Source organism: Cannabis sativa, chromosome 2, assembly GCF_029168945.1.
Source record: "Cannabis sativa cultivar Pink pepper isolate KNU-18-1 chromosome 2, ASM2916894v1, whole genome shotgun sequence".
NCBI classification, from domain to species: Eukaryota; Viridiplantae; Streptophyta; class Magnoliopsida; order Rosales; family Cannabaceae; genus Cannabis; species Cannabis sativa.
Window position 1 is genome coordinate 17,561,713 of NC_083602.1, and position 12,924 is coordinate 17,574,636.

The 12,924-nt window shown below is 31.9% G+C and overlaps 1 protein-coding gene across 1 annotated transcript; it reads left to right on the forward strand.

The window, feature by feature from the left end:
* The first annotated feature begins 9,812 nt into the window (after positions 1-9,812).
* LOC133033926 (uncharacterized) lies at positions 9,813-11,612 on the forward strand. The gene is made up of 4 exons (XM_061108987.1): positions 9,813-10,580; positions 10,660-10,836; positions 10,938-11,048; positions 11,136-11,612. Exons 2-4 carry the CDS (start codon positions 10,784-10,786, stop codon positions 11,296-11,298), a joined length of 327 nt encoding a protein of 108 aa, XP_060964970.1. The 5' UTR covers positions 9,813-10,580; positions 10,660-10,783; the 3' UTR covers positions 11,299-11,612.
* The last annotated feature ends 1,312 nt before the right edge of the window (positions 11,613-12,924 follow it).

The window sequence follows — 12,924 nt, forward strand, 5'->3', positions numbered from 1 at the left end:
AAGAGAGAGAATAAGAGACTCTACACAGGGAAAATTAAAGCTAAAAAGTGTCAGTCAACAAAAAAACCTAATAATAGAAAGAGCAAGATTAAACAAATCTGGAGAGACAGCAAGAGACTCTGAGCCAGGGAAAAGAAAAACTAAAAAAGTATCTGTTAATTTTTTTAAGAAAAATAAATAGAGTTTTAAAAGGTAATAAATAAACTTTAATATAATAATACACTTAATAAAAAAGTGGAAATGGGAAATACAAACACGTGCACTACTATGCTGTTAATTTTGACTATTGGACTTTTTGACTATGAAAAGCTTACTATTTAATATAATAAAAACATACATTAACAATGTAAAGGGTGTATATGTTGCATTTATATGTATATTGATAAAAGAAAAAATTAAGGAATTAGGAATTTTGAAATCAATAAAATAGAATTCATACATAAAAGCATACTTACAATTGATAATGAAGACTATAATTGTTGGACAGTGTGGCTACACCATCCTTACTGTTGTAAAAGCCACGATTTCATTCAGGTCATCCATTATTGGTTGGTGGTTGCAGGAAGTTGAAGATGAAGAGATTCAGATGGCAATGGCGAGAGAGAAAGCAATGGAGAAGACTATTTTTTTTTGTTTGTTTACTCAAATCCAAAGCTAAAGCCTCTGTCTTGTAATTGTCCCTGATCGAAATTTGGGCGAATAGGAAGTTGATATTTTTTATTTATATTTTGAAAGAGTTTTAAAAAGGAAAATTAGACTTTTCAAAGGAAAGTGGCAGAGAAGATGGAAATATTAAGAGAGAGAATAAGAGACTCTACACAGGAAAAATAAAAGCTAAAATGTGTCGATTAACAAAAAAACCTTATAATAGAAAGAGCAAGATGAAACAAATGCGGAGAGACAAGAAGAGACTACGAGCCGTGGAAAAGAAAAACAAAAAAAGTATACATTAATTTTTTGAAGAAAAATAAATAGAGTTTTAAAAGGTAATAAATACACCTTAATATAATAATATACTTAATAAAAAAGTGGAAATGAGAAATACAAACACGTGCACTACTATGCTGTTAATTTTGACTATTGGACTTTTTGACTTTGAAAAGCTTACTATTTAATATATTAAAAACATACATTAACAATATAAAGGGTATATATGTCAATAACATTATCACCTGATGAACCTTACTATTTAATATAATAAAAACATACATTAACAATGTAAAGGGTATATATGTTGCATTTATATGTATATTGATAAAAGAAAAAATTAAGGAATTAGGGATTTTGAAATCAGTAAAATAGAATTCATATATTAAAGCGTACTTACAATTGATAAGGAAGACTATAATTATTGGACAGTGTGACTGCACCATCCTTACTGCTGTAGAAGCCACGATTTCATTCAGGTCATCCATTATTGGTTGGTGGTTGCAGGAAGTTGAAGATGAAGAGATTCAGAAGGCACTGGTGAGAGAGAAAGCAATAGAGAAGACTATTTTTTTTTGTTTGTTTACTCAAATCCAAAGCTAAAGCCTCTGTCTTGTAATTGTCCCTGATCGAAATTTGGGCGAATAGGAAGTTGATATTTTTTATTTATATTTTGAAAGAGTTTTAAAAAGGAAAATTAGACTTTTCAAAGGAAAGTTGCAGAGAAGATGAAAATATCAAGAGAGAGAATAAGAGACTCTACACAGGGAAAATTAAAGCTAAAAAGTGTCAGTCAACAAAAAAACCTAATAATAGAAAGAGCAAGATTAAACAAATCTGGAGAGACAGCAAGAGACTCTGAACCAGGGAAAAGAAAAACTAAAAAAGTATCTGTTAATTTTTTTAAGAAAAATAAATAGAGTTTTAAAAGGTAATAAATAAACTTTAATATAATAATACACTTAATAAAAAAGTGGAAATGAGAAATACAAACACGTGCACTACTATGCTGTTAATTTTGACTATTGGACTTTTTGACTATGAAAAGCTTACTATTTAATATAATAAAAACATACATTAACAATGTAAAGGGTGTATATGTTGCATTTATATGTATATTGATAAAATAAAAATATAAGGAATTAGGGATTTTGAAATCAATATAATAGAATTCATAGATAAAAGCATACTTACAATTGATAAAGAAGACTATAATTGTTGGACAGTGTGGCTGCACCATCCTTACTGCTGTAGAACCCACGATTTCATTCAGGTCATCCATTATTGGTTGGTGGTTGCAGGAAGGTTAAAATGAAGAGATTCAGAAGGCAATGGCGAGAGAGAAAGCAATAGAGAACACCATTTTTTTTGTTTGTTTGTTCAAATCCATAGCTAAAGCCTCTGTCTTGTAATCGTCCCTGATCGAAATTTGGGCAAATAGGAAGTGGATATTTTTTTATTTATATTTTGAAAGAGTTTTAAAAAGGAAAATTAGACATTTCAAAGGAAAGTTGCAGAGAAGATGAAAATATCAAAAGAGAGAATAAGAGACTCTACACAAATCTAATGTAAAAAGTGTCAATCAACAAAAACACATAATTACAGAAAGAGCAAGATGAAACAAATCTGGAGAGAGAGCAAGAAACTCTGAGAGAGGGAAAAGGAAAGCTAAAAAAGTATCTGTTAATTTTTTTAAGAAAAATAAATAGAGTTTTAAAAGGTAATAAATACACTTTAATATAATAATACACTTAATAAAAAAGTGAAAATGGGAAATACAAACACGTGCACTACTATGCTGTTAATTTTGACTATTGGACTTTTTGACTTTGAAAAACTTACTATTTAATATAATAAAAACATACATTAACAATGTAAAGGGTAGATATGTCAATAACATTATCACCTCACAAAGCTTACTATTTAATATAATAAAAACATACATTAACAATGTAAAGGGTATATATGTCAATAACATTATCAACTGATTGTGACACTTTTAAAATAGTATTATATAATGTGGGCTGTTGCTAAAAAAATGTTAACAGTATATAGAAGAATAGTAAAAAAAATATTTTTTTTCCTATAACAGTAAAAGTTAAAAAAAAAATGGAGAAAAATAATATTAGGTGTAAATTCTAAAAAAAAAAGAGAAACTTACAAAAATATAAACTTTTTCTCCTATCTTTACAAAAATATTGTCACATGGCAAAAAATTCTTTTTTACTGTCTTGCCCAATTTTTTTTTTCTTTTATACTGTAAACACCAAAAAAAAAAATAAAATGAGGCCTCCATCTTCCACACCTACGGATAGAACTACCACAAGAATATAATCGGAAAACAACTATTAATTCCGGTGAGATTGAGAAAAAAATAATGAAATCGACGTCAAATATATAATCATGGCAAAACAATAAAACAACACTAAAACAAATCAAACATAATAAAGAAAAACATGATTAAAAAAAACTAAAAAAATATTTTGCACAGCCTCAATGCCCAATGCAATAACAGTTATATTTGCAAGCACAAACTTACAGAATCATAACAAAAAAACTACTAAAACAACACAAAAATAAATGTAAAGCAATAAGCAGATATAACCACTTAAAAAAATATAAAAGAACCACATACTTTAAGAAAATAAATTATGGAAAATAACCGTAAAACAACACTAAAATAAATAAAAAAAAATAAATACAGTATACTACAGTATATAACTTATAAAAATACATAGTAAAAAAGTAAATTCTGCCGTGTGTTATTATTTTTTGTAAAAAAAAGCAAAAATTAGTATACAATGTATATTTGCATGGCTAAGAATGATTTCAATCCTTTTGAAACCTTTCTTTTCAGTTAAGAAGTATGCTATGGTGGCACTAATCACGTGGAAGTGTCTTTGTGGGCTACAATATTTATTTCAGGCCCAAAAATACTTTATCTGTCCCTAAGTTAATTAGGCTAGCATGATAACGTTGCAAGCCCAATCCATCTTCATTTGATTCGTTTAAGATGGGCTAAGTTCTAAGTCGAGTGAGAGTAGCATCATTCAATATGGGAAATTTACACAGTTTACTATCTTTTCCCATTTTATTTCTTTTATACTGTTACAAGCCTAAAATAACTTTTATACTTTTTTTTTTTTCGAAATTAACTTTTATCTTTTTTTTTTTTTTTTCTTTTTTTCCTTTTGGCTGCCAACAATTTTATATTATTGTTTTGTTTTTTTTTTATTGATTGGGACATGGGCTCAATTATTTATTTAATTTTTTATTTTAATGGATGTAAAAGTTATTATTTATTATTTTTAATATTTAATAATTATTATTTTTTGAGATAATTTAATAATTATTATTTTGATGATAAGGTTGATGGGATGTGTCATAAAAGTGACATGTTTTACTTTTTCTTTTATTTAAATAAATTTAAAAATCACACCCCATGTCTCACTCTTTTTTTTTTATTTAAATAGATTTAAAAATCCCACTCCCATTTCTCACTATTCATCTTCTTCATCATCTTTATCTTCTAGTTTTTCACATAAATCTCACCCCCATGTTCTAATATTCATCTTCTTCTTCAAGTTTTTTTTTCTTCATCTTTACCGTTGTTTTAGTATTGTTCTACTGTTGTTTTTCATGATTTTTATTTTTTTTTAATGTTCAGTTCTTCTTCTTCATCTTCTTTTCTTTTCTTCTTCTTTTTTTTTTTAATTTTTTTAAGTTCTTAATTATGTTTTTTTTTTGAAAATATAAGAGTTAGTGTGGTTTTTTTTTTGTTCTAATTTTTTAGAACTTTTCTTGCAAATATAGTGCATTTAGTATTGAGAATGTGCACAACATAGTTAATTTTTGATCATTTTTTTCTTTTATTGTTTTTTTTTGTTTTAGTATTGTTTTAGTATTGTTTTACTGTTGTTTTTCATGATTTATTTATTTGATGCCGATTTCACTGCCCTTGCTCCATCTCGCTGGAATTAATAGGTATTTTCTGGGTGTTCTCGTGTTGTTGTGATGGTTATGTCTGTGAGTGTGGAAGATGGAGGCTATAAATACATTTATTCTTCGTTCTCTTTGGCTATTTTTGTGGTTTTTTTCTTTTGGTTGTCCTATAAATATATTTGACGAGCTCACTCACAAGAGAGTTTTGAGGTGTGTTTCTTTTATATTTTTCTAAGTAGTTATATTTGCTTCATTTGTTTTTGTGTTGTTTCAGTGTTGTTTTAGTAGTTTTTTTTTTTTTTATAATTTTCTAGGAATAGACTTGCAAATATAGTTGATTTTGCATCTGGTGTTGAGGTTGTGCAGCAGATTGTTTGTTTTTTTTAATCATTTTTTTCTTTTGTTTTGTTTGATTGTTTTAGTGTTGTTTTACCGTTGTTTTGCCATGATTATTTATTGACGTCGATTTTACTGCTTTTGTTTATTCTTGTCGGAATTAATGGTTATTTTCCGGTGTCCTGGTGTTGTTGTGGTGGTTATGTCTGTGATTGTCAAAGATGGAGGCCTCATACTTTTGTTTTGTTATTGACAGTATAAAAGAAAAAAAAAAAGGAGGACAGTATAAATGTTAATTCTGCCGTGTGGCAGTAAAATTAAAAACTATTACCCCAAATCCAATATTTTTATAAAATGCCCTTCAATAATGCCCCTTCTAATAGAGCCATGTCATAGTCATTCGGCTCAATCTTCTTGCCTACCACATATCAAGTGCTCCCAGTCTCAGAAATTGAGATATTCAACACCCAGTGGGCTCGTCGATCAAACGGACTCCTTCACAAGCTAATCTCTATGCCCCAACTATCAACAACCTAAAATTCTTCTTCACAATATTTGCATGGCTCTTCCTTCAACTCATAGACGTGGCCACTCTTTTCAGCATAGCATTTAAAGCCGTTTTCCCCTCTTGTTAAAGAAAAATGTATTCTATAAATACTTAACATATGTATTGTGAAAAGTCATCAGTTTTAGAGTAAGAAAACAGTTGTGGCATGTTTACTTAAAGGGAATGAGAATGAATGGTATGGTAGTGATTCCCATACCATTGTTTACTAAATTTTAGAAAAGGAGAAACTAGTGGGACGTATACAAATTAGGGAGAAAACAAAGAGAATTGTTCTCTCCATTTTTATAGGGAATGCCTTTCCTTTTCCTTACTTAATTTATTTTAATTTTAATTTTATTAATTAAAAATGAAACAGTCAAATATACCCCTTAAAAATTTATAAACAGAAAATAATTACATGTTCTAATAATGATAATTTTGTCAAATTAAAGTATTACGATTACCTTTCCTAGTTATGTAAACAAAATAATATGATTATGGTTTTCTTTCGGGACAGTTTAGTAAACATCATAATAAAATATTGTTTCTGATTATATTCTATTTTAAACTGATACATTTCTGGCATTGATTATTCTGATTCCAATTACAGTTTACCTTTCCTAGTTATTTTATTTCTTTTGCATCCTAGTTTTATTTATTTTATGTGATAAATATGAGTGACAGTGCATTTAATTTTTTTAATTATTTTTTTAAGATTTAGATTTATGCATTTAAATAACAGTATATTATATATAGATCTAAATACTAAAATATTTAAACTGTTTGTCTGTTTATATGTGAATGTATTTTGCAAATTTTTTAATTATAGGATACTAATAATTTTATTATATTACATTATATATAGTTAAAAAATATTTAAATATTTAAATATAAAACATAATTAATTTTTTAGAAATTAAAAATATTAATTATTGATGATAATATTGCCATAAAAATTGTTGGTGATAATAAAAATAATTAATAAATTAAATGATAATAAAACAATTATTTTTTTTTTAAAATGAGATGATAATAATTAAATAAAAGAATGACCTTGTTGATGCATTTTTGATTGATGATGTTGCTTAGAATTTCTTCCAAAAGATGTGGTGGTTCAGGAGAGAGTCAGGTGGTGGTAGGACCCACACTACGGGATGCGTCATCTTAATCACCCCAGGGTTTGATTCCACAAAGGAATAATGACAAATTGGTCATCTCCGAGAGGTGTTGACTGAACAATGAGTATTTCCTGCTTCTTCCTCTCCATGAGTGAATTCGACCCGGAGAAAGGTGCGGGAGGACAGGTGAAGTATACACACTGCTCGAGGCTAAAAACACTTATTTACTAAGATTTGTGAAAAACTAATTATAAATAATAAAAACAAAAGAAAAAAAAGGCAAGAAAGACACAAACAGTTTTTACGTGGTTGGCGCGTTAACTAGCCTTAGTCCACAAGTAAATGTTATTATGTAACTCTTTTGCTAGAAAAGTCTTAGGGAATATAATGAATGTAAGTTTCCAAGTTTTTCTGTGCAAGTATTACAAGAGAATTCTACCCCTAATTTGTAGGGTTCATTGGATATTTATAGTATTTTTAGAATTACATTTAGTTTCTATTTTTCCCTTTATTGGAAAGCTTATAATGAATTAAACACTTGGGTTGCCTCGTGTCACGGGTTCACCTTTGCAGGCTGCGCAATACCCGTGTGACACCTTGACTCTCTAAGCCATGGTCAGCCTTCCAACTATCCGAGTAACAATGGGCTCATTTTTTGTGCGACCGTGTGCCTTGTGCACACTTCGGTCTCTCGAACAACTCCTGCCAAGTCATGCTTGCAAGCATCCATGAGTACATCCATGCATCAAGGCTTTCTAGCCAAGATACTCGCAATGGCCATAGGTTCCCACTATGATAAGGCGAATCCCAACACCGTCGCTTAACTAGTCATTCGTGACCAAGATAGCATGTGTGCACTACTAAAAAATTGGGTTTTAGTGAATCACATTGAGTAACTCTAAAAGTGTATAGTGACACTTCAACGCACGTCACTAATGAGGCTGACTAAAAAGGTAATTTTTAGTTACACTCCACACGTGTCACTGAAACCTTTTGTACTCATTTTTCTGCGCGTCACTATAGGCGTATAGTGTCAGGTTTTGTCAAACTGAAAATATAACAGCCACACACATGAAGTGTCACTATATCCTATTTTTCTTTTTTCTTTCTTTTTTATTAATATTTTTAGAGATATAGTGACACACCAAAAGTGCCACTATAATTGTTTTAAATCAAATTTTTATATAAATAATTACTTTTGGTTTTTTTTTTTTGAAAAAATTAATTTATTAATTTGGGCAGAATAATTAATTATTTTTTTTAATTTATCATACACAAAAATTTATTGTTTGCACCCTAAAATTCAAAAAAATTACAAAATTATTATAATGCAAAAAAAAAAAAAAATTTCCACAGGATTGAACAACATGAACATATATAACCCAATTTCTTGTACAGAGATTGAACAAATTCAAAGGCAAACCCCAAAATATAAAAAAAAATTCCACAAATTGTAAAAAAACCAAAAACGAAATTACAACACAAAATCCAATAAACTCTCAATTTTCATTTCACGTACTATTTCTTTAATTTACTTATTTTATTGTAAAAAAAAATAGCAGACTGTATAATAAACCCACCACAATCAACGATGGTGGTGCTCTCATCTTCTTCTTTCGCTCCATCATTGTTGAGCCACTCTGCTGGCATTAAGTCCATCTCCTCACAGAGCACCTCGTGCGGCTCTTTCATCAACCTCTCTTCCAACTTCACGAAGCCCATCTCCGGTGACTTGTTTGTCCTCAAGCATATATTAGCACCGTCCACCCGTGTAAGATCGCAGCTCCAATGGTCCACTTATATATTCCCTTACAGAGAGAGAGAGAGAGAGGAGAAGAAATGCAAACTTGGTCATCGGAGATGCTGGTCAGCAGCAAGTGATTTTACACCATCCACACGTATAAAATCGTTGTTCGCACTACTACAAATATCAGAATTCGCGACGGTCCTAAAAACGATTTTTTTCGGGGACCGTCGCTAAAAAAATTAAGTAACTATTTAAAACCGTCGGGAAAAATTTAGTATTCCCGACGGTTTAAAATTGTAGTAAACAAAATAGGCGACACTTTTTAATAAAATGCAATTTTTTAATGGACCTTTATAGGCGACGGTTTTAAACCGTCGCCTATAAGGGTCCATTGAAAAATCATCGCCTACTTCTTGCCACATTTCCCACGTGCCCCCTACTTTTTTTCTATTTTCCACATGCCCACCTATATCTTCTCACCTATTTCTTCTCCATTTCCCACACCCTAAAACGAAAATCTTAACTCTCCAAAACCCCACCCACGCCTCCGCACCATCACCCTCCTCTCTCGCCGTCTTCCTCCCTCTCTCGATATATAATCTAGCAGTGAAGAAATTGGACCCAAGGACCATAAGTTAATTCTTTATAGGGTACGCTGAAAAGTCTAAAGGTTACAAGTTTTATTGTCCATCTCATAGCACAAGAATTGTGGAATCAAGGAATGCAAAATTTCTTGAAAATGCCTTGATCAGTGAGAGTGATCAATGAAAGGACTTAGGTCACTACTACAAATATTCGTTTTCGCGACGGTTTTAAAAACGAATTTTTTTTGGGACCGTCGCTAAAAAAATTAAGTAACTGTTCAAAACCGTCGGGAAAAATAAGCATTCCCGACGGTTTTGAACAGTAGCAACAATAATAGGCGACGGTTATTATTAAAATAATAAATATACGAAAAAAAAAATAATGGGGTATACCCGGCGGTTTAAAACCGTCGGGTATACCCCATTATTTTGTTTTTTAATTTTAATACATATTAATATTATTCCCCCCAATTTTTCAGCCAAAATAACCTAGTCATATACAACCCCATTTCATTTGCCGCCCACTCTCTCTCGTAACCCCATCTCTCTTCGTCAACCTACTGGTGGTAGTTCGGAAGAGGTAATCTTAATGTCAGTTTACGAATTATTCAAATGCAAAATTATAAATATGGTCAACTTACAAATTGAGTTGTTGCTTGTTTGTTTTGGATTTATAGACCTTACCATGTTGGATGCACTGTCTGTTGGAGCCTAGTGGGATGGTACTGAAGGTTGCTTCAGGCCACATTGTGAAGGAGAAATATTTGAAAGATGAAAAGTTTTCCATTAACATGGAAGAATACCTACACAAAGATTATCGTCGGGTATATATCGAAGAAGCCAATATGGAGAATGCACTGCTCCCGTGTCCCTTAGTCGACGATTCATTGATGACAGTAGGTCAAGCTGTAAATGGTCATGTGGCATGGCCAAAAGACTATCTTACACCTGTTGGGAAATATTTGGTATGTTTCAATTTGTTTACTTAACTTATTGTGTTTATTAGTTAATGGCATTGCTAACTTATTGTTTTTTTTTTCATATATATAGACACAATTACCCACCAAGAAACTTCAGAAGCAACCCGTGAAGAAAAGCTCTGAAGATTTACTCGGTCCTCCAACACAGCCTCTAAAACACCCTGGGAGGCCGAGTAAGGCAAAAGTTAATGCAAAGTATGCCCAACCACGCCAAACTTCTTCCATTATTGCATTTTGGAACTTCGTCAAAAGGTGGCCCAAGTCATCCATGCTCAAATTCCAAGTCCAGAATGAGCTATTTGGGGTCGCAGATGACTCTATTTGGCTTGCTAAGAGTGACATTCAAGAATTGTGCACCATGCAATACTTGGGAGCCCAACAAATAGGAGTTTGGTGCAAGTATGATTTATAACTCTTAATAATAAACTCGCTAATGTTCATTTGACAGCAACAGTTATTAATTATGACATTTTATCAGGTACCTTAAAGAAAGACTGTTGGACATGGGTGGGTTGAATCGAGTCTATGAATTTTTGAATCCGGGTGCGATTGCCACCGATGCAGGGGATGAGAGTAATCGTTGCCAAGCACTAGTCGCTTGAATGACTAGGATGACTAATTCAGAGAAATGGCTTATTGCCCCATATAATAATAGGTATATGTAGATGTAAACGAAATAATTTCGGTATTTTTAACTCTTCATAAAATTTATTATTATGTATATGTTAACAGTTTTACACTTATTTGTCCGAGCAGGAAGATGTTTCACTGGATGCTTGTAGTCATCCAGCCAAGTACGCAGACGGTGGCGTACTTGGATTCAGGCAACGACGACATCCCGGATGATTTGAACTTTATTATATCCACGTAAGTTCTATATCAAACATCCCAATATGTTAGCGTGTTCTTTATTTATAAATTTATATATGCTAATTAAATTTACTTTTTGTGTAGATCGTTCACAATGTATAACCGAATGGTACGACGACCTGATCGACCTACCCAGTGGATGACTGCTATTTGTCCTCAACAACCCGATGACAAACAGTGTGGATACTACGTCATGAAATTCATTGAAAGTTTCATGGTCGTAGAAGATCCAATACAATTTTGTTGACCCGACAAGATAGGTTCTCCACTCCGTACACTAATGATGAGATAAATATTATGCGTGATCGGTGGATTCATTATGTGAAAGCGGAAGCGGAGCGACAACAGTTACCGTGTTAGACAGTGTGTATACATATACATATTTAGATGACATTAATTAGCGTTAGTTCAATTATTGTGACTATACAAAATTTTAAATATATTTAGACGTTAGTTTAATTGTTGTCACTATGCAGATTTTTACAAAATTTAAAAATTAATGCAGGGAAAAAAATTACAGAAAATTTGTTTTTTTTTCCTATTTTTCAAATGTACCGACCGAAAAAAACCGTCGCTAAAAAAATTCAAAAACGAAACCAGCATATAAGGCACGTTTTAAAACCGTCGCCTATAACTGGGTATAGGCGACGGTTAAGAACCGTGCCTAATACTATAGGCGACGGTTTAAAACCGTCGCCTATAGTATTAGGCACGGTTTAAAACCGTCGCCTATACCCAGTTATAGGCGACGGTTTTAAACCGTCGGGAATCCCAGATTAGCGACGGTTTTGAACCGTCGCCTATTTTGCCCAATTTACGACGGCCGAATAGGCGACGGTTATAGAAACCGACGACAATACTTTAAACGACTGTTTAAAAGCGTCGGGAAAACCCATTTTTGTAGTAGTGGGTCCTGAGAAAGATCCTTCAGAACCTTCCACTTCAAAAGCAAGATTGATAATGGTCAACACCCCTGTAGTTCAAACGAATGTTGAACAACCATTACCAATCATTGAAGATTCACAAGTTGGTAGTGATAATCTAGTAGATCTAAATGTTCAAGAATTGCCTACAACTGTTGAACAAATTGCTAAACCTACTGAATCAGCTGCTGCTCCCCAAGAGCATGTTGGTGAAGTCTTAAGAAGATCTACTAGACCTGTCAAACCAAAAATTTACAAAGGCTATGTTGTGTATTTATTAGAATCTAAAATTGGAATTGGAAATGATCTATAAAAAAATTTACAAGCTATGAACAGTAGAGAATCAAAATTATGATACAATGCCATGGATGATGAAATAAATTTTATGAAGTGCAACAAAGTCTGGGAACTTGTAAAGTTGCCTAATGGGGCGAGAGCCATTGGTTATAAATGGGTCTATAAAACTAAAAAAGTATCATTAGGCAACACTGAGAGATACAAAGCATGACTTGTTGCTAAAGGATTTACTCAAGAAGAAGGAATTGACTATACAGAGACTTTTTCTCCTGTATCAAAGAAAGATTCCCTCAGAGTCATCTTGGCATTAGTTGCTCATTTTGATTTAGATCTGGAGCAGATGGATATAAAAATTGCTTTTAATGGTGATATAGAGGAAGAGGTATACATGAAACAACCAGAAGGATTCTCCTCTAGTGAAGGTCAGGATTTGGTAGGCAAGCTCAAGAAGTCCATCTATGGATTAAAACAAGCATCCCGCCAATGGTATTTAAAATTTCATGATGTCATCTCTTCCTTTGGATTTGAAGAGAATGTCATGGATCAACGTATATACCTGAAGGAAAGTAGGAGTAAGATTTGTTTTCTTATTTTATATGTGGACGATATTCTTCTTCCATTCAATGATAAAGGGGTGCTACATGAAGTGAAAT